This window comes from Bactrocera neohumeralis, chromosome 2 (assembly GCF_024586455.1).
Source record: "Bactrocera neohumeralis isolate Rockhampton chromosome 2, APGP_CSIRO_Bneo_wtdbg2-racon-allhic-juicebox.fasta_v2, whole genome shotgun sequence".
Lineage (NCBI taxonomy): Eukaryota > Metazoa > Arthropoda > Insecta > Diptera > Tephritidae > Bactrocera > Bactrocera neohumeralis.
In genome coordinates, this window is record NC_065919.1 from 54,646,159 (window position 1) to 54,668,220 (window position 22,062).

Here is a 22,062-nt window from a genome sequence, read left to right on the forward strand (position 1 = left end):
AAAACTGCACAGTTATAAAGATATGTTCAATCCTTAACCAAATTACATAGAGTTTCACCAAACTTGTTTTCCCGAAATGTGAGCCATGTTTTGTAAGGAACCGTTCGCTCTTAAGGGGGTATTCTTGTCTAGGATTTTGAAAAAATCGATTTTTTTTTTTTTGCATATCTTGAAAGTTTAGACTTTCAAAAATATGACCTTGGAAGGATTTTTCGACTTATTTTCGGAGATACAAAAATGTTTCCCACTTTTCCGTAGTTCCGGCCATTGCGACATTATTCTAGATTAATCATCTTTTTTTTTTGGTTTCAGATAACTAGGAGGGTTGAAATCATGGGTATGGTCACGCGGAAATTTTTAGAGACCCCCCACTTCGTCAGCTCATAATTTTTGAAATTTTTTACTTTTTTTAGTTTTTAATTTTTTTCTGTACTCTTCTAAAATTAACAAATAACTAATAAAAAAATGGATACTAAAAATATCACTTACGACACTTTAAAAATTACTTGAAATTCATGACACACTCCCCCTTAAGACAAAATATACCACTTGTCTGAATTGGGAACGGTTCTCTATGAAACAAGGCTAAAATTTGACTCGGTTGACAAAAAAAAACAATTAATTTTTACTTATTTGAATACAACTCTGCATTCTTATCTTCAAAATAGGCTCCTGAGCCAATACAAACATGCCAACACTTAATCCTTCATGACTTCATATAACTCAGGGTGCGTTCCGGTAACGGAGACTCCAGCAGTCGGGGGATGGGTCGCAATAATTTCCTTGTTAGATGAAATCAACTTTGTCATATCAGCTGGCAAAAATAATTGAAAAATTTTTTGAATTTTTATTTCCATACCAATACGGTGCAATTATTTACCTCACCACTATACTTAGTATAACTGAGACACATCGAATTGCCTGCCGCCTAAGCGACAAACATCTTTTTGTCTGCAACTTTAATCGCTTTCGGTTTCCCAACGCAGCGCCTGCTCAGCGTCATTGTGTGCTAAGCTTCTATTTTATTATTTCGCTTATATTTTTTATTTTTTTATTTTTTTGAATTTCCATCACAACCGCATTCTTCCAGTTTCATTTGCAACAAACGAGTTTTTCTTTCGTTTGCGCCCAAACAGTTGGCCAGCAGTTCGCTGGTATAATACTCTCCATACATTGTCATTTCGTCTCTCCTTGTGCGTGAGTGTGTGCATGTGTGTGTCCACACTTTCGCAATGCTTAATTCCATTCCAATTTCAATTCCACTTCTAATTAAAGACAACGTCACACAGGCAAAGCAACTCTTACCCACTTTGTGGGCCGCTGAATGTTTGATGGCGCCGAATTGGAAATGCGCACCGAAGCTCACCTTATCGGCTGTGAGTATTTGGTCATTGGTGTTGCTGCAGGTGGGTTGGCGGCAGGCGATATATTAGCGGTGCGCTTTTCTGAGAAAAAAAAGAGAAAAAACTTTTTACAGTTTTATGTGAGATTGCCTTTTTAGGCTCTTTTCAATTGGTGTTGGTCATTTCTTTGCCAATGATTTATGCTCGACCATTACTGCTTTTGACATAACTGTTTTTCGTTTTTTTTGCTTTGACTTGCTTTCCTTCGCGATTCAATGCAATGTCCATACATTTCATACTTGTGACATTATTCACTCAGTTGTTGTTTTATATTTATTTGAAAAAGCACTTCTGAGGAAATGGTGTGAAAATAATAAAATTGTATTTATGGCTTCCTTTTTGGCTTCGTTTATTATGCAATTGTTGATTACATTTACTGTGTCAAGTATGTATTTAAGCCAAGCGCTCGATATACGTCCATATTTGTTTTAGTAATATTTGTACTCTCATAGCTGGCAAATAAAACTCAAGTGTCTGTCATTTTAAAGTGGCTTGAAATACAAAGCTTTCTATTTTCTTTTTTTAAGAGATGAGCGGTTTTGTCGAGGCACAGTTTTTTTTATTTTATAATCATGTTCATATATTATATTAATTTTAAACTTATTTTGATTGGCTAATAATGTCATTCGATCAGTGAAAAAAACAAATAGTGGCTGACATGTTGCTTTTATGTTCACTTGTCCAGCGTAGACTTCTTAATTGAGGTCTTTGTTATGTTTTAGAGTGAGAGCTAAAGTTTTAATAGTAGAAGAAAAGAAGTTAAGAAGGAGCTGTGTTAGTCTGTTCATGATTTTTTTAAGAAACAGTTAAAATCTATTTTCAAAATCAATGGTACATTGTAGTATGGCGTTCCAAAAACATTCTGTTAAATTTTCATAGAGAAATACGTTGGTTGCCGTTTATATTTCGGAATTAGAGAACGAAAACAAATTATGTATAATAATCGAATGACGTTCTAAATATTCTCCGGAAATCTGTAAGACTTTCGCATGCGTTGAAACCGATTGTCGAAGCACTTTTGCCACTCCGATTGAGGTAACTGCAAAACATGCATTTTGAATGTATCAACCTCCTCTTCAGGAGTCGAAAATCGTTCATTTCTTAGGTTATTTTCACGAACGGGAATAAAAAGAAGTCATTCGGTGCAAAGTCAGTTCTACACGGAGGATGACTCATCTAATCGATGCTTGGAGTGCTCAAAATGCAGTTATTTAAGTCGATGAGTTAGAGCATAGTGAAGAATGACCTGTCTTAGGCGGTTATTTTTCCTGATTTTTTGAAAGACAACTGGCAAACAAATGGTTATGTACCACACAAAATTTACTGTTCTGCGTTGTTCTAGTGATACGGTTGAGACATGTTCAGTTTTTCCAAAAAAAACAAAACAGCAAAGTGCTTCGTGCGCGAACAACTTTTGTTGGATTCTGCTCATCTTGAAACACTCATAAAGTTGACTGCTGTTTACTTTATGGCCCATATGCGTAAATCCACGATTCACTCGCGATGTCATGGATGTTTCGAAGGATTGGTATCGTATTTTGTTAACATTTCTCTCAACCAATCGACACGGGCTTTGTTTTTTTTTTTGAAAATTTTTCTATTTGTCTACAGTGGAATTCTCATGCAATATTGAATATATGCTAGTACCACTAATGCCTATGGTCGTTTAATTTTCACGCCAAGTCACATGACTGTCTTGCAATATCACTTTACGCACAGCATCAATAGCTTTCGGATTAACAATTGATTTTGAACGACAATAAAGAAAAATAAATTCTATGAGTGAGTATTCGAGTGGATTCATCATACCATTAATAAACATGGTCCTTGAGAAAGCTTCATCGTTAAAAATTTAAATAAGTTCATCTATGCGCTCTTGATGAGTTAATCCACGTCGAATGTTGTAAAAAATAATGCACGAAAATGAACGCAATTTAATTTCAATTTTTGGTTGAGAAGAGTATTTTAAATCACTGTAAACGACAAAATGGCGCTCCGTATGTCAAAGCATTATGAGCATGTGTAGCATCAAAAATGTCGAGTTTTACGATACATTTGCGAATTTACATATTCTAACGCTAGCGTCGCCAAATACCGAAATATAAAAGGCAACCTGAGTATTAAAAAATACGGCAAAGTCAGCATTACTCTGGGTCCAGTCAAGTTGCTAATGAAATGGTCTGTTCAAAATAGGCTCCTGATTCAATACGAGCATTCCAAAGTTGAATCCAAAAATTCAGGTTTTTGGTTCTAGTCTAGCATTGTTGAACTTAATACCCAAAACATTAAGCTAAATGTGTTGAGTCGATCCATAAGAGCTCTTGAGATCGTTTGCTATCTCTCTGTTGTCAACACGACGATTTTCAAGCCTTCATACCTTCACAGAATCCTTTGTGGCACTCAAATACTTGTGTGTGACTCCACGTAAGACGTCTGCAACATTTGCAATAAATTCGTAGCTCTGATAATAAAGTTTCAAGGAAACACGTTTTTAAATTTTTTTAGTATGCTAAAAATCGCCAAATAAACTTTTGGCGTTTTTAAAAAACAGCTGTCAAAAACCCACAAAGGGACATCAGCTTCACACGATTGGTATTAGTCTAGAAAAAAAACTTTTTATCGAATTGGTTTGGATAGTTGAAATCGACTAGTCCGGGTCAAATTTGATCAGATGGTATTACCAAAACTATCATTTGATGAAGCTAATTCAAGCGGCTGTTTTATTATGCGTATGCGTATTAAATGTGAAATAATAAATTTTAAATACTTAAGTAAATGTTTACAAAATCGGGTATGTAGCGAACTACTTTGCTAAACAGCTTAGCTTTGTTCATAATTATACTCTCGCAACAATGTTGCTAACGAGAGTATTATAGTTTTGTTCACATAACGGTTGTTTGTAAGTCCTAAAACTAAAAGAGTCAGATATAGGGTTATGTATACCAAAGTGATCAGGGTGACGAGTAGAGTCGAAATCCGGATGTCTGTCTGTCCGTCCGTCCGTCCGTCTGTCTGTCCGTCTGTCCGTCCGTGTTCGAAGATGGGCAAAATCGGCCCACTGCCACGCCCACAAAATGGCGGAAACCGAAAACCTATAAAGTGTCATAACTAAGCCATAAATAAAGATATTAAAGTGAAATTTGGCACAAAGGATCGCATTAGGAAGGGGCATATGTGGACGTAATTTTTTTGGAAAAGTGGGCGTGGCCCCGCCCCCTACTAAGTTTTTTGTACATATCTCAGAAACTACTATAGCTATGTTAACCAAACTCTACACAGTCGTTTTCTTCAGGCATTTCCATATACAGTTCAAAAATGGAAGAAATCGGATAATAACCACGCCCACCTCCCATACAAAGGTTATGTTCAAAATCACTAAAAGTGCGTTAACCGACTAACAAAAAACGTCAGAAACACTAAATTTTACGGAAGAAGTGGCAGAAGGAAGCTGCACCCAGGTTTTTTTTAAAAATTGAAAATGGGCGTGGCGCCGCCCACTTATGGACCAAGAACCATATCTCAGGAGCTACTAGACCGATTTCAATGAAATTCGGTATATAATATTTTCTTAACACCCTGATGACATGTACGAAATATGGGTGAAATCGGTTCGCAACCACGCCTTCTTCCAATATAAAGCTATTTTGAATTCCATCTGATGCCTTCTCTGTATAATATATATTACATTAGGAACCAATGATGATAGCGGAATAAAACTTTACAAAAATACGGTATTTGAAAAATATGTAAATGACGTATTATGAAATCTCGATTATCACTTTACCATGCGAGAGTATAAAATGTTCGGTGACACCCGAACTTAGCCCTTCCTTACTTGTTTTCTGTTTGGTTAGTTTAGCTTAAAGATTCTCGAAATTGGTATAAGCTATATCATGAGTTTTTACTATGTATGTATGTGTGGATGTATGCATGTACTTATTAACGTCATGCATTAAAATAAGTTTTATATTCAAACCATAAAAAAAGCAATTGTAAAGTATCGGATATCTCAGAGCGAGTGGGTATGAGTAAGTTCATATAATTTGATTTGCTTTCACAGTTCGCTGAAATCGCTGTCGCATTTTCATGAGAATAAAAACTCTTCACACTATGTTGTAATACATACGTAACTATACTATATATGTATGTGTGTATACATATGTACTATACATAGACATATACGTTTTTTGGCTTTCGCGTATTATATATTAATTAACTACTATTTGAAGCAAATTTAAATTGATTAAATTATATAAATTTGATTGGTTTTTTTGCGCTTTGGTGTAAAAAGTCTGATTAATTAATGGTATTATATGCAGTTAATTTATCTTATCAGTACTTATGTATGTATTTTATAATTGTTGATTTATCAGAAATTGCATTCATTTACGGTTTAATGCCTTAATGTTTATCGTTTTACTCTCAAACTAATTCAATTTTCAATTTAACTGGCAAACATTGTGACTTGAAACAGAGTTAATGTTTTTCTTTATATTCAAACGCTGACCTAATTTCGGACGATCGATAAAAAGGCACTAAAACTGAAATAATTTACTTATATACATATACGGATGTGTATCGCGTTTGTATATCTCTTCAAACACATTTCATTTGAGCGTCCTTTATGCGTCTAGTATGTAAATACTTGTGTATGGTATATATTATATATTTAGTATATAAACTGTTTGTGCGGCTTGTTTAACCTTGAAGAGGTTCAGTCGAACATTTTTGTAAATTAAGGCAGCAATTTACAGGGTAGTTTGATTGAAAAACTCATGATATAGCTCAATATTAAGCTTAAGGGATTTATAATCGGTGATTCATGTTGAAAAGTTGTGGATTCCCTTGGTCTCGTATCTTCAGAAGAACCTCCAAAAAGGTTGTCTGGCGGTGAGGATATTTTTTCTTCTTAAAATTATCAAATTCAAGATAAAAACAATTATTTCAATATATGAATACAGGCAAATGCCGATGGACTAGTCAACATTTTGATTTTAGACAAAACAAGAAAAAACGTTAACTTCGGCTGCACCGAAGCTAATATACCCTTCACAGGTGCATTTCTTTTAGTAACTATGTGTTCAGTTTGTATGGAAGCTATATGTTATAGTAATCCGATCTGAACAATTTTTTCGGAGATTATATTATTACCTTAAGCAGTAATCCATATAAAATTTCGTAATATACTACGTCTGGTTGTTACAAACTTCGTGGCAAACTTAATATACCCTGTTCAGGGTATAATGACGGCTGTTTTGTGAAAAAATTTACGCTCACAGTGACTTTTAATCCTGAAAGGTCATCTGGGGTCTCGTAGCCGATCTTCAGGAGGACCTCCGAAAAAAGGTGTCGGACGGTGGGACGATTTTTCTGTTGAAACTTATCTTAAATCAAAAAACCGAAATGACGGAGCGGGGTTAAAAACTTATAAGGAAATCATGTGAAAACTTAAGGGGGTATTCTGGTCTAGAAATTAAAAAAAAAAAATCGATTTTTTTTATATTTTCAAAGTTTAACTATTCAAGAATATGTGTACAAGAGGATTTTTCAAAATTCAAATTATTTTCGGAGATATAGGCATTTTTCTGACCCGGCATTCAAACTGGTTCGGCCGGAACTAATCGAACAAAAGACTTTACGCGAAACTTTAAACGCGTTTTTCTCAAAACTGACTTTTTCGGAACGATACCCACGATTTCTCAGGTTCTACTGGACCGATTTACTTGAAATTTTTATAGAGTCTTCTTTATACTCTTGTCTATGGTTGGAACTAGCCCCATCCCCAAATTTTTATTTTTATTATTTTGAAAAAATTCGAAATAGTCAGAAAAAGTGATCCAAAAAAACTTTTTTTCAGGCAGTCGCCATTTTGTGAAAAAAAAATTTTCCCAATTTTCCGTAGTTCCGGCCATTGCGACATTATTCTAGATTAATAATCCTTTTTTTCGGTTTCAGATAACTAGGATTGAAATCATGGGTATGGTCACGTGGAAATTTTTAGAGACCCCCCACTTCGTCTGCTCATAATTTTTGAAATTTTTTACTTTGTTTAGTTTTTAATTTTTTTCTGTACTCTTCTTCCTAAACTATTTGTCAGATCAACTTAAAATTTTCGGACAATATTTTCAAACATAATTATATTCGTTATATAAGCAAACATATATTTTTTTTAATCACAAGTGAATATAACCTCTTAGATATGAAACCCTGAATTGATTTTGAGAGTTTCCTACATATTCGACTTGCAAAAAGCATAACTTCTAGCTCGGGGAGGTCTGGGATAGCGGGTAATACATTACAGAGCCTGTTGTATAAAAAATCAAATCGATGGTCTCATGGTATGTGCGGCATGACGCACCCTACTAAATAAACAATGACAATCCACTCCAAATTATTCAATAAAATCTGACTTCTTTGGTCTTCTGAATCTTTAAGCTATCGTTTATTCACTCTGACTCATTTTCAACTGGCACCATCTGACATGTTTAGAGTGATGCCCAACTTATTCCAGTGTGAGAAGGCTTAAAAATGTTTTTATTAATTTTTAATTGAAAATTAATACTACTATGCATCACATTACAAAACGTTTCCACAAATACATTTAAATTTCGTATTTTCTTTAATTTGCATTGTTTTACATTTTTTTAACATTTTTTTTACATTTTTTTCATTTTTTTTTTTTTTTTATTAGCGATCTAGAAATGGCACAATAAATCCCTCCGTTCACATATATTTTTGTTAGAATTTAAATCTGGCCGTTTCAGTCGTTTCAATTGCGAAACGTCAAAACCTACCACATCCAGTCAACTGTCAAAGTTGGGTAGGTGAGCGGCTCTCTCATTTCCAATGACAGGAGAGTCGGGCATCTCTGGTATAGAGTGACCTCTAATAAAAGTACTAACTTTTGCTTTTCAGCAATTGCAGGGATTAGTTCGTGAATTCATGTTATGAATCATCATTATATATTTTATGATTATTTTATATTTTAATTTTTTTTATTTTTTTTATATTTTTTTTTTATTTATTTTTTTTTTTTTTTTTTTTTTTTTTTATTTTTTTTTTTTTTTTTTTTTTATTTTTTTTTTTTTTTTTTTTTTATTTTTTTTATATTTTTTTTAATATTTTTTTTAAACTTTTTTTTTAACTTTTTCATTAATTTTTTATTAATTTTTTATTTTTTGCTTTTTTGACGTGCATATAGAATGCAACTCGTGGTCTCAAATCCAAAGGTAATGGCTGAAAAATTATTAATAAGTACTTCAGTTGTACACAGAGTTCATCGGAAAATCACTCCTGACTTATTTCTGAACTTGACTTATTGATGGTTATAGTCCATGATAATTACTCAGATATCTAATAATTTTAATACTTCTCTCCAAGTGCCCTACGTTGTATAATATTGAAACTATTGTCTCACATAATTTATGTTTATATTATTTATGAAAAATATTTCGCTTGTAACACACTTCCCCATTTGTGGAACACCAGAAAAATTACATAAATTATTATTTTTTATTATGACTATATTCAAAACATATGTACATATATAACCGGTACAAAGACTTACTTCAATGCAATTTTTTCATATTATACTGTGTTCACATAATCACTGATGCCTTAGTTATGCCGTAACTGTAATATATCTACATTTTAATGGTATCATATAAGAGTTGCTCTCCACTCATCATTCAAATAAATTGTGTAAATTTATTTTTGCCTGCAAATGGACCACACTATGTCAACTGCATTTAACTATTTATTGTGTACACAATATCCATTATTATTCATTACATTTTTTTATGGAAAAAACAGAAACTTACAAATGTGTCAAAGTAACAAACTTTTCTTATGTAAATATTACATTAAAATATAATAGCTTAAATGTACATACATACATATTTACGTATTATTGAATATTTTTTCGTTCGTTTGTTTTCTTTCCTTTGCTTGTTTTTTGTTTTTGTTTTGGAATACTTACATTCATATTTTCCGTCTGCTGTTGGAAAAATAAAATGAAAATATATGTCAACATTATCTCCTTAACAGCTATCGAATACAATATCATGATATCTGTTATGACTATAGGCCTTTAAGTGCTTTGGTGAATATAGACAAGTGTACAATAAGTGCATATATTCATACGCGTATGTATGTATGTATATTCTTAAGTGTGTATGCACATGTAAAAAGGCACAGCTCCCCTTCGTCAAATGCAGGGGACTTACAAATTTCCAGACGCTGTTGAATGCATTTCGTTATTACATATTTGTTTTTCAGCACATAACTATATAGCTACACACATATGTAAAACATACATAGGTATATGTAATAATATGGATAAATACACATTTATTTACACTCGCTGTTTATAATGGAGTTACAGTGGCGTTGCCGCAATCAAGAGACATTTGCCATATACACATTTTTTTTATATGAAGCAATCATATATTTACACACGTGTATATGTACATATGTATATGTATGTACGTACATACACATTTCAATTTATATTTGTGTCATTCTTTGTCACGAATGCCTTTTTGCTATGCGTCTACGCGCGTACAAAGGCAAAGCAAAGGATCAGCAGCTAAATTAATGGCAAAGGCGACGTTCACTGCTTCTTCTTGCTGGTGGGCCGCACCCTACATTGACACTTGTAGTACGCGTTGTGTACGAAAATACAAATAAATAAATAAATGTGTACAAATAACTTTGGGAATGAAGGAAATCGTGCGGCTGTTGTGGCAGCTGAATTACTGCTAACGGCGTGTCATAAAACTTTGCAAGGAAATTATTTGTGTAGGTGCTGGTGTGGGTGCCATTGCTGCTGCCGCTGCTGCTTTCGTCTTTTGTAAGCCAATGACATTCTTATATCCACAAATATTCATCAACATAAATGTCAAGTCATATGGAGTGTGTTTGGTTAGGGTGTGTGCATATAATGGTAGTTTGTTTTTTTTAATTTTTATATAAGAAATAAGAGTATTTTATACAATATTTTTTCTACCAAAAAATTAAAATAATTTTTCTACCAAAAAAATAAAATAAATATTAAATAAATTTAAAAAACCCTTAGCAGGTCAGAAAAACGAGTTTTTTTTTAATTTTTTTTTTAATTTTATCTGATAATTAAATAAAAATAATGTGCATTTGTAGAAATTAATGCACTTTAATACTTAATCGGAGATTAATTTTGAAAAAATTAGAATTCTTTAATACTGCAGCCAATCACCTACAAGTCTTCCGAAAAAATGGTTCTGGCGGTGAGAAAGGTTTTTCTACTTAAAATTATCTCAAATTCAAAAACAAAAAAAAAAAAAATATTACAATAATAAATGAATACGCAGCGAAATATGCGTTTTGACAAATTTACGGCTTCCAAAAAAGATAAGTAACTTTTTGTGAAAAAATATACACTCAGAGTGGCTGAAAAAATCGAAATTATTATCAAAAATCTTATTCCTTCTATCATTACCTGTCAAATAATCTAAGAGGTCGTGTCGTTTAAAAATTCCCAGTCGATCGGTCCAGCCGTTTCGGAGAAATTTTTCTCGCCGACTCTGAAAACAACATTTCGAAAAAAGGGGTTTAAAGATTTCGGAGACTATTTGCCGGATCAACAACAATTTTTTTGAGAATATTCTCAAATTGAAATTCAGAAGTGGATAAAACCTCTTAAACGAAATATTGATTAATAAATATATTAAACGTAACATAACTTTCTTCTAAGTGCTGATTTTATAACAAAATTCCACGACTAAAATGGTTAAATAACAAGAACTCCATCCAACCTGACGTCAAAGCAAGAAGAGGAATAATAAACATAGAAATAAGAAAAAGAAAAACTCGAAAGTATTTCGTTTTCTTTAATTGTGTTCTTCACACCTGCCAGATTAGTTTCAGTTCCACTGTTATTTCGATAGTAGTATATATACATACATACATACACTTCTAGAGTAATGCAGTTAGTATAAAAAATCGGCCTAATAATAAAATTTTCAACTTCTATCGTGCGCGAGAGCAGCGCTACTGAGCGTTGTAAAATTTCAGTTATCTCAGCGCTACGAAAATCGTAAAAAAGCAAATGAAATACTAATTAATTGCTGATAACACCAATGGAATTTCCCTTTCTAAAGCGCTAGCCCCACGTAAAATCTCCCAAAGTAGACAAGCGTTCACTTTATAAACTCATTTTACACTTTCACTGCGAGTGTGCGCTTCAAGTTTGTAATTAAATATGTTGAGCGGCTCTAATTTATGTTCTACTCTTTTTCGCATTAAACGGTTTACGAAGCAAATTTACACAATTACTTAGCGACTACTAACGGAAGTATGGAGGTGCGAATGAAAACCATCAACGCAAGATGTAAGGCAATAAAATTTTAAACTAATAAGAAAAAGTATATAAAATGGTAATTAAAAAATAATAATAATTAAAAAATTGAAATAAGTAAAAAAAATTAAAATATTATAAATAATAAAAAAATTGTAAAAATAAAACAAAAAATTTAAAAAATAAAAATAAAAATATCTAAAAATAAAAAATTAAAAAAAAAATAAACAAAGATTAGAAACTAAAAATATAAAAATTAAAAACAAGAAATCTAAAAATAATAAAAAAAAAATGTATTTATAATTATAAATTTAAAATAAGTAAAAAAATAAAATATAAATAATAAAAAAAATATAATAGTAAAAAAACAAAAATCTAAAAATTAAAAAAAAAATAAAAAAATTAAACATTAAAAAACTAAAAATAATATAAAAAAATTAATTATTATCATAAATTAAAATAATTAACAAAATTAAAATATTATAAGTAATAAAGAAGAGTAAAAATAAATAACAAATAAAAAATGTAGAAATTGAAAACAAAAAATCTAAAAATTATAATAAAAAAATTTAATTATTATAATAAATTAACATAATTAACAAAATCAAAATATTATAAATAATAAAAATAATAAAAATAAAACAAAAATTTTAAAAATTGAAATAAATTAGTTTAAAAATTTAAAACAAGGAGAAATTTAGAAATTAAAACCAAAAAAATTTAATAAAAAATTAAAAACTAAAAATATAAGAATTAAAAACAAAAAATCTTAAAATTATAATAAAAAAATTTAATTATTATAATAAATTAAAAAATTAAAATAATTAACGAAATGTTATAAATAATAAAAAAAAAAACAAAAATTTGAAAAACTGAAATAAAATAATTTAAAAATTAAAAACTAAAAATATAAATATAAAAATTAAAAACAAAAAATCTAAAAATTTTAATTATTATAATAAATTAAAAAATTAAAATAATTAACAAAATTGAAATGTTATAAATAATAAAAAATAGTAAAAATAAAACAAAAAATTGAAAAACTGAAATAAAATAATTTAAAAATTAAAAACAAAAAAATTAAAAAAAAATAGAAACTAAAAATATAAAAATTAAAAAAAAAAAATTTTAATTATTATAATAAATTAAAAAATTAAAATAATTAACAAAATTTAAATGTTATAAATAATAAAAAATAGTAAAAATAAAACAAAACTTTGAAAAACTGAAATAAAATAATTTAAAAATTAAAAACAAAGAAATTAAAAAAAAAATTAAAAACTATAAATATAAAAATTAAAAACAAAAAATTTAAAAATTTTAATTACTATAATAAATTGAAAAATTAAAATAATTAACAAAATTGAAATGTTATAAATAATAAAAAATAGTAGAAATAAAACAAAAATTTGAAAAATTTAAATAAAATAGTTTAAAAATTTAAAACAAGAAAAAATTAAAAAACAAAAAACTCAAAAAAAAAATTAAAAACTAAAAATAATAAAAAAAATTTAAATATTATAATAATTTACAAACTTAAAATAGTAAATTTAATTACAATTAAAATATTATAAATAATAAAAAATAGTAAAAATAAAACAAAAATTTGAAAAACTGAAATAAAATAATTTAAAAATTAAAAACAAAAAAAAATGAAAATTATAATAAAAAAATTAAAAACAAAAAATAGTAAGAAAAAGTGCACAAAAGTTTAAAAGTAAAAATATAATTCAAAGTAAAAAATATAATTCAAAGTAAAAAATAGTAATAGTTCTTTTACAAAAAAAAAACTGAAAACAACTTATGGCGCGTTTCTACATCTCTAAGCTACTTAAGGCGTGCTTGTAATAATACCGTTTATTTGATTGACAGTTAGCTTAATTTGATTGAAGCTGTGCATATAATTCCCATTTTAGTTTTTTTTTATTTGTTGCCCACACTTTATGCTAAATTTCTGAGCAGCTTTAATTTGTGGAATTCCGTAGTCTTCTCCATAAAGTTATTGATTTCCGTAGCTGATTGAAACAAACCAAAAAGTTTTTCATACTCTGCGTTTTGGCGCCAGCCATTATTAATAACAAATACTGATATAATCTCATTCTATTTATTCCTACACATATTTTCTTAAACGTATTTCTATTTCATATTACGCTTTCAATTATTTATACTTAATAAAATGTTTCTTTCTTTGTTTTGCAGGTATGCTTTGTGAAACTGTAAATCCGATCGTTTATGCGTGAGTGTTTAACCTGTTACTGATTGAGATTGCCTTTTCTTGACAAGTATTTATTTTTATACATTTTTTACTTCAAATTAAGTACTGTGATATTTCCATAAAACATTCAATAATAGGTATTTAGGAATGTTATTTTTGTAGATATCTAAAGTTGATGGCCCTGCATACAAAAACATTTTATTGTATTTCATCGTTTTTTGGTCCGAGGAATTAATTTATACTTAGAACTTATGGGTGACGCTGGTTTTTTGTACAGCTGTTCCGCGATTTATATTCAGTTTGCCATTTCATAGTGAACAGACGTACTACTCTAGAACAATGTTTGTAAATCGAGCAAATTTATTACCAAATAATGATTTTGTACGCGCGACGCATCGCCAAAATTCGGTCGATATAGTCGCCCAGCTTTTGTCGGTAATCCGAAAAACCATGGATCGATTTCGCATCACGTTTACGCTAGTGGATAATGCACTTCCTTAGAGTTGCCGTGCAATGCGTACCGAAGTCGCTGAATCGAAGCGGGATTGTCCGCACAGACTTTGTACTTTACATTTTTCCACAGAAAAAAGTCTAACGGTGTAATATCACACGATCTTGGTGGCCTATCGACCGGCCCAAAACGTGAAATTACCTAGTCACCGAAGTGTTCTCTCAATAAATCCATTGACTAGTGAGATGTGTGGGAAGTGGCGCCGACTTGTTGAAACCAAATGTTGCCGAGATCACAGATTTTAATTTCAGGTACCAACGAGTCGGTTATCATGGTGCCATAACGACGATTGACGGTTACGTTCACACCGGCATAATTTTTTAAAGAAATATGGACCGATCATTCAACCGGCCCACAAACCGTTGTGTTTTCGCTGAACAGAATTTGGCTCGAAAACGTCGGATCTTCTTGGATCTTTTCAAGAGCTCATAGAGCAAAACGGAATCGCTTTAGAAGGTTGAGTGGCTTCAATTTTTGCACAAGCTTTATTTTGTACGCTTTCAATTCAAGATCTCGACGTAGAATGCGCCAATTCGTTCCATTCGTCAGTCCGAGTTGCTGCGAACGGCGCCGAATCGACTCTCCACAGTCTTCACTGGGTGCTGGACGTGATCTATTTGGTCGAATATTATCCAATAGTGAATGCTAGGTTTCAGGATGGGTGATGGTGTTGTGAATAGTACGTTCGGTAGGCCGATTATATTGAATATAAGTTTGGCGAAGCGCACGCTTTTACTAATAAAGTTGAACGATTTGTAAACGTTGTTCAGGCGTAAGTCTTTCCATGATGAAATGACAAACAATACCGAACAAAAATAACATGACAGCTTGACACGTCTCAAGCGTGATCTGTCAAAAAAAGGCCCATTGCAATTAATATGAACATTTTAAGTCTCAAATAACAAAGTTTTGGGTTTTTTGATTTTTTTCTTTCACGAAATTTTCGCTAAACTAACCTTTTATGTCCAAAACACATTGTAATTTTTTTATTTAAAATATTTATTTTTTCACCTTATCAACCTAATATCGGAAAAGGAACCTTATTTTCAAACGAAAATTTTTTTTAAGAAGCGTTTTTTTTTAATAATAGAGACACAAAATTAAAATTCATGGGTTAAATTTTCATGAAAAATTTATTTTTGAAACATACCATATTATAAATAAACAAGAGCTCTTCTGATATACAATTTTCGGATCTTATGGTCCAGTTTTAAGCACAAAACTGCAACTGTTCGAATACGAGTCCAAAAGGCAAATCGAGCAAAAAATCATTAAAAGTTTTGCTGCTTGGACTTTAATTTTCTAAATTCAAAACAAAGTACATTTGTCATCTGGGTTCATATCCGTGCCCAGCGCACAGCCAAATTCACGCGCAAACTCCACATTATTTCCCAAGACGCCATTAACATTGAAGAGTTCTTCTGTGTGCGTATCCAGCGGTAGAAATGTTGGCGGCATTTCCTTGACATATTTGGCATGGCAACGGGATTGCGCGAAAATGATGAAAAATAACTGTGTATTGGTAAAGTCCACACCTGGCAGGGTTTCACGCAACAATATTTGTCGTTCACTCGAATCCACCCCAGCCAGCCAATCGAGATAGGTCTTGAAAGCTATATTCAAGCCAGCGCTATCTGTCATTAGCTCACCCAATTTGCTGGCATTGTAGAATACATTCGGTATATTATACAAGTAGTTGCTGTATTGCGTGCGATAGCATTCGGTCACATTGTTGAAAATTTCCATAATCGAGTCATCGCGTGTAAGCTCTGTCTCCAGCTCATCGGGTATTAAGGCGGCCGCCAGTTCACGCGCAATAAGTGGACCCAGCAACGCATACTTTAAAGACTTGGCGTAATTGTAATCATAGAAGGGCGGTTGTAGCAGTCCCCAACCGGTCATGATGCCATTATCCAGCAACTGCATACGCACATCAAACGCTTCGACGAGGCTTTCATCCAACTCGGGATCGCCACCATAGAAACGCTGACGCTCTTTGTATCCCTTAAACTTCATGGCGATATCTTGTTTCTGCCAGAAATTGGTGTGTTCTAGCGGCAGGTCACGTAAGTTGACACCCTTGTAGATGGGGAAGAGTAACCTCTCAAATGCCAGCAGTTTGTTACGCAACGCTCCCTGTGCATTTTCCGATAAATCATTTACATTTAAAGATTCCCTCAAAGTGCCTTTGATTTTGTCGAAAAGTTGTTCAGCATCGCTTCTAATTTCGCTACGTTGATATTTATTCTTATATATCTCACCGACAACTTTGGGGAAGAAGCGCATGACCAATTGCGCGCAGTGTCCCGCTCTTGGAGTACTAGTTTCATTGCGTGGAAAGTTGATTTCCGCCAGTGCGCGATACATTATGTAATTGGTTAGCGTTGGTCTCGGGTTTGAGCGAGCTATGCGTGCCAAATGTTTAAAATAACTCGTTGATTTCATGACGATCTCCGAGTTTGCAACGGTTGAGTTGAGACTGGTTTCCAAATACTTTCTGAAATTGATTATGTTACCAAATTTCTTTGAAAGGCTCGCCAAATCTCGTCCCTCATAAACATTCGGTTCGGGCTCATCATTCTCGGATGGCGGCAATGATTCAGCCTCTCTCATATATTGGCATAATTCGAGCTCGAAACGTATAATATCGCCAGCGACGCGTTCCGTTTCGTCATCTTTCAGCCCAAACCAAGACTGTAAGTCCAAGGCGATTTCAGTTTGCAATTGCGCAGTAAGTTTTTCAGCAACCCTCGTATCCAAAGTAGCACCTGCGCTGCACAAGTGTCGCGGTAACAATGACGTCGCCGGTTCGGTCAATTGTATCACCGCTTTGCCTGGTAGCGAATGCTCACTCGTCACCACTTCCATACCAATCAGATAGTCGAAACCATAGTTCAAACGCAAACGCGCAACTACCTGCACCCAGTCATAGTTCATATTCCAGTTGGTGCCCGCTAGCAACGGCAGGCCGTGATATTCCTTTATGAAATTCATGAGGAAGGCTTGCTGTAACGACGAAGAGCGTTCGACTACTATACACGACTTGTAGAACTCCTTAACTTTACGCTCATCCAAATTCGTCCTACCCTTGCCGCGTGCATCGGCATCGAGCAGCATTTGTACGTCCTTTCGTACGCGTTGCGCCAACTGACTTTGTACGGATATCGGCGCATCACCCTCCAACAATGTCGGTTGATGTGACGCCCAATTGCCGCATGCAAAGTCATAAAAGTTATTGCATGGATCGGCCTGTCGGTTCATATATCTGAGTACCTCTGCTGCCTTGGCATTGCGCATGATTTGCTCCTCCCTTTCGCGTCCATTTGTGCCGCGTTCCGCCACAGCTTGCGGCACAAGACTGCATAAAGCCAATATGCAGCTTAAAGTTAGCGGTAAAACTCGGGTCAGCGCTCCAGTGTTATGCATTTTGTCGTAGTCAGACTGGAAACAGTACTGAAGTGTTGAAAATGTTTCAATACTTTCAAAAACCATAATTTTGCTGTCTACACCAACGTCTCCAACAACAGCACATTTTGCTGATAAGCTGAGCTTTATTATAAAATAATCGCCAAGGCGCTTGAGCTTTCAAAGGTCATCACTATACATAAGCGATATTTTTGTTTACAATGCCATGTGCGTTGAAACGAATTTGATTTGGTAAACAATTCTAAAAATATACGCCAAAATAAATATTCCTCTCTGAAGTATTTTTGCTTGAACGATCGAAAGATTCTCTCTAGAATGATTACAAGGGTAAAAACAGGGTAGGGTTTCCAGTTGGTAAAAGCAGCTTAAGCTGGGATATCCAAATTACTTTTTTAAAATCAAAATACCAAAATTGAGCGGGTTCGAGACATCAACTCAAATAGTTGGTCAAGGTCTACTACAAAATTCTAGTGGTATAAAGGTAGTCAAATAAATTTCGAGTTCGGAACTAGAGCAACTTCGACTTAACCGAACTAATTCGGTTTAGTCTTATATATTCCTAGCGGTTACTTTACTAATACCGAGCACATAGCTATCTCACATATACTTTCTCTTCGCAGGCTGCTCAATTATTTCGTTGAATATAGAAAGAATGTGTGTTAGTTTTTGGAATTTTTATTTATTGTTCTTGATTGGCGTAGACACTCTTTTTCTTTTCATTGGTAGTGTTCTTTACGTGGCGGGTCTTAAACCCAACATAACCATGCCTTCAAACGGAGAATACTTGGTCTAAGACCGGAAGTCTTGAGCTGCTTGAGCCATATGTAAAATAATCGTTTCTGGCCACTCCCAAATGAATGGCGCTCAGAGACTTTCCTCACTTGCGTGTATCCATCCTCCTGCGTGAACTTCTACACATGATTCCATCCTTCATCTCCTTATTCCACAAACTCAAAAATGCCTTTTCAATCATGATTTATTTTCTCAAAAGTATTTTTTAAGCTTTTAATTTACATTATATAAATTTATGTCTAAAAATTTAGATCTACATTTATGTTAGCAACTAATAAATAACACATTTATCCGGCGGATTCATCTCCACGCCCATCGGACAGCCAAAGTCTCGCGCGAATTCATTATAATTTCTCAGCGGTCCGTTGACTAGGTAGCGTTCGATCGTATGCCGTTCAAGTGGACTGAGTGTGCGCGCGGATCCCTTCGTACTGGACCGCCGTGAGCCCGCATCGCCAGCGCTACAATGTTTTTGCGCGAAGGCAATAAAAAACAGTTGTGTGTTGGTGAAGTTGAATTCGGGCAGAGTTTCTCTCAATAGCGTCTCGTGATCGTCAGTGGGCTGTTGAAATGCCAACCAATTCAAATAAGCGTCGAATGCTACATTTAAACCAGCACTTTGTGCTATTATTTGGCGCAAGAGTGTAGTATTTGCAAACAACGCGGGATCATTGTAGAGATAATTGCTGATCTGTTGACGGAAACATTCGCTACGATTGCGATACTCCGTAGCTGTAGTCTGATCCCAATTTAATACACCGTTAGGCGATGTGCTCCACGAGATGTCATCGAAGGCGCTGGCCAACAGCGAGGATAGCTTATGACCGATCGCAGCGTAACGCATCGAGTTCGGATACTGCGTAAGATAGAGCGGTTCCTGCAGTAGTCCCCAACCCATTTCGAAGCGTGTATGTTGTGATCTATAGAAAATGTTCGTTTCGTACGATTCTACTTGATCAAACATATTCGGATGTGGTGGCGGGAAAATGCGTTGGAATTGCGCCTCTTGTCGATCTTTCATTAGTATATCCAAGTTGTGCCAATAATCGCTGCGATTTATGTTTATACTACTTGTTTCCATTTTGCCATAGTAGGGGAAGGCCAGATGCATCTCTGCCAGTTTGCTCTCAGCAATGCGGCGTGTATGCTCCCTGATCCAGGGTATTTGTAAACTCTGGCGGAAAGATTCTTTCAATTTGTCGAACATGTTGACCACATCATCCCTAGCAGCAACATTCACATAATTTCTGTGATACATCTCACCGAGAAATTTCGGAAAGTAGCGCTTTGCCTTTTCCAAACAGAACAAAGCACGACTACTCGGCTGATCCGTATGTGGGAAACTTAAGGCCGCCAATGTCTGATACATAATGTAGTTTGCGATTGTCGTCTTATTTGTAGAGTCCAGGGTTTTAACAAGCTGCTTGTAGTACGCCTCGTTACCCATGAATACGGGTTTTTGTATTTGTGTGCCAAAAGTGGCCGCGACAAAGTCGATTTTATTATCGTATTGATATGTAAAATCGTAAAGCGTCTTGCGTATATCACTATTATAACTGCTGTTCACGGCAAGTTGGCTGATATCCCATCTCTTTATACCGGTGCAAAGTTTAAACTCAAACGCCACCAAATCGGAGGCAATCACTTGCGCCTTCTCCATATCAAGCGTTAGCCACATGCTGAGATTTTCGGCCACTTCATTTTCAATTATCGCATACTCTTCGGAACGTAAGTCCGTTCTATTGGTACCCTCCGCACTACACAGTTCCGGCGGTATAAAGGTGTCCGGTTCGCTCAAGTAGACGCTATCCTCGAAAGGGTACAAATAATTGACGCCAATCTTCACACCCACCAATATATTCATGCCGTATTGAAAGCGCAACGTGCCCACCACATCTTGCCAATTGTAGTTATTGCTCCGCATGTGCCAATTGGAACCCGGTATCGCTGGGAAGCCACCATGCTTTTCGATCATCTGACTGAAGTATTCCTGTTGTGCGACGCCATTCCGTTCGGCCGCCGTACAGGATATATAAAAATCTTTTAATTTACGTCCATTCAAGCCATCCTCCAATTTAGTTTGTTCCTGCAGCATATTGCGCAAATCGTGATCCACTTTCGTACGTAAATAAATTTCCATATCTTTCAGTATCGGCTGCTCGTATCGTGTTTGTACGTAAGGTTGTTCCCAACTGCCGCAGGCGAATTCGTAAAAGTCCTTACACGGATTGGCGTGCAAATTCATGTACCTGGTCATTTCGTTGCGTTTGCGTAATATTGTCGGATGATTTCGTTCTGCACCTGCGACGATGGCAATCCAAAACACTAGGATAATACTGTTCCATAGTCTGGCCTCAAGCATAGTCCAGTCGTTCGCTTTGCTTTACGTTGTAAGTTTGTGTACTAAGTTCCACAGCGTACTGAATGCCGTCGCTGACGCCCGAAGTGCGAAACTGTTGCTGTGATTAGTTTCGTCTATGCAATGTACGTTGATAAGTACGGGATTATTTACTGAATTTGTGTTGCATGCTAGGCGGTTCTAATGCTCTTGGGGTGCTAGAGGTTATCGCTTCCAGCGAATATGTATAATTATGTTTGTCCCAGAAGCTTGTTACTCATTCAGTGTACACATATTCTTGGTATACATGAAAGCTAATTTAAATATATTCTATAATTTAAAGTTTTGTTTTTCAGTTTCATGAAATGATTTGCAATGTTTTTGATTAATTTGTTAGTTTCTTTCAAATTGCTGAGATGTTAGGGAATACTAATTATAATGATTCTAATGAGTATAGTAGTTTTTAAGTAATGAGTATATAGTTTTAAGGAGCTCTAAGTATTTCCAGTAAAGGAATCGTCATGTTGTTTGGTTTATATTCTTCATCATAATTCATCTCTTGTTCGCATAGCAAGTCTTTGTTTTGAAATCGTTATCCAGATTAACTTTAAATCTTTTTCGAATTTAGTTTTCATAAAAGGAGCGTTTGGGCAATCTATCGATGGTACCGGTAGTACTTCTTTAAAAGTATATCTTTCCATTAATATTTATAGCCTAAACAAGATATATTAAATTTGCCTTGAAGTTTGTAACACCTCAAAGGAAACGACGGACACTGTAAAGTACTTATAAAGAGATAAATGATAAAAAGATAAAGTACTTATAAGGAGATGAAAGATCAGCGTGTCGAGCTGAGTCGATTTAGCCATATGCTTTTGTCTGTACATACGCGAACTAGTATCTCAGTTTTTGAGATATTGGTATGAAATATTACCCATGTCCTTTTCACCCCAGGAAGCTGCTCATCTGTCAAAACTATAGCATTTAGCTATTAAACTAACTGATCGATTGAAAATAAGTTCTTGTAAGGCAAACATTTTTATT

At 33.8% G+C, this 22,062-nt stretch overlaps 2 protein-coding genes across 2 annotated transcripts in view; one reads left to right on the forward strand and one right to left on the reverse strand.

The window, feature by feature from the left end:
• LOC126767900 (ubiquitin carboxyl-terminal hydrolase 46) overlaps positions 1–22,062 on the forward strand; it is a 57,831-nt gene that overhangs the window by 18,617 nt on the left and 17,152 nt on the right. The window lies entirely within an intron of this gene.
• On the reverse strand, positions 15,563–21,164 carry LOC126761592 (uncharacterized). The gene is made up of 3 exons (XM_050477946.1): positions 18,953–21,164; positions 18,470–18,509; positions 15,563–18,044 (listed from the first exon to the last, which is right to left on the reverse strand). Exons 1-3 carry the CDS (start codon positions 21,040–21,042, stop codon positions 15,771–15,773), a joined length of 4,404 nt encoding a protein of 1,467 aa, XP_050333903.1. The 5' UTR covers positions 21,043–21,164; the 3' UTR covers positions 15,563–15,770.

Bases quoted from the DNA above. Each gene is read 5' to 3' on its own strand.
- LOC126761592 (XM_050477946.1), bottom strand. From the start codon at position 21,042: ATGCTTGAGGCCAGACTATGGAACAGTATTATCCTAGTGTTTTGGATT. The intron at 18,510-18,952 runs GTTGCTAACATA...ATAATTGAGCAG, and splicing joins GATAAATGTGTTATTTATTA to CCTGCGAAGAGAAAGTATAT. The intron at 18,045-18,469 runs GTATTAGTAAAG...GACCTTTGAAAG, and splicing joins GTGAGATAGCTATGTGCTCG to CTCAAGCGCCTTGGCGATTA.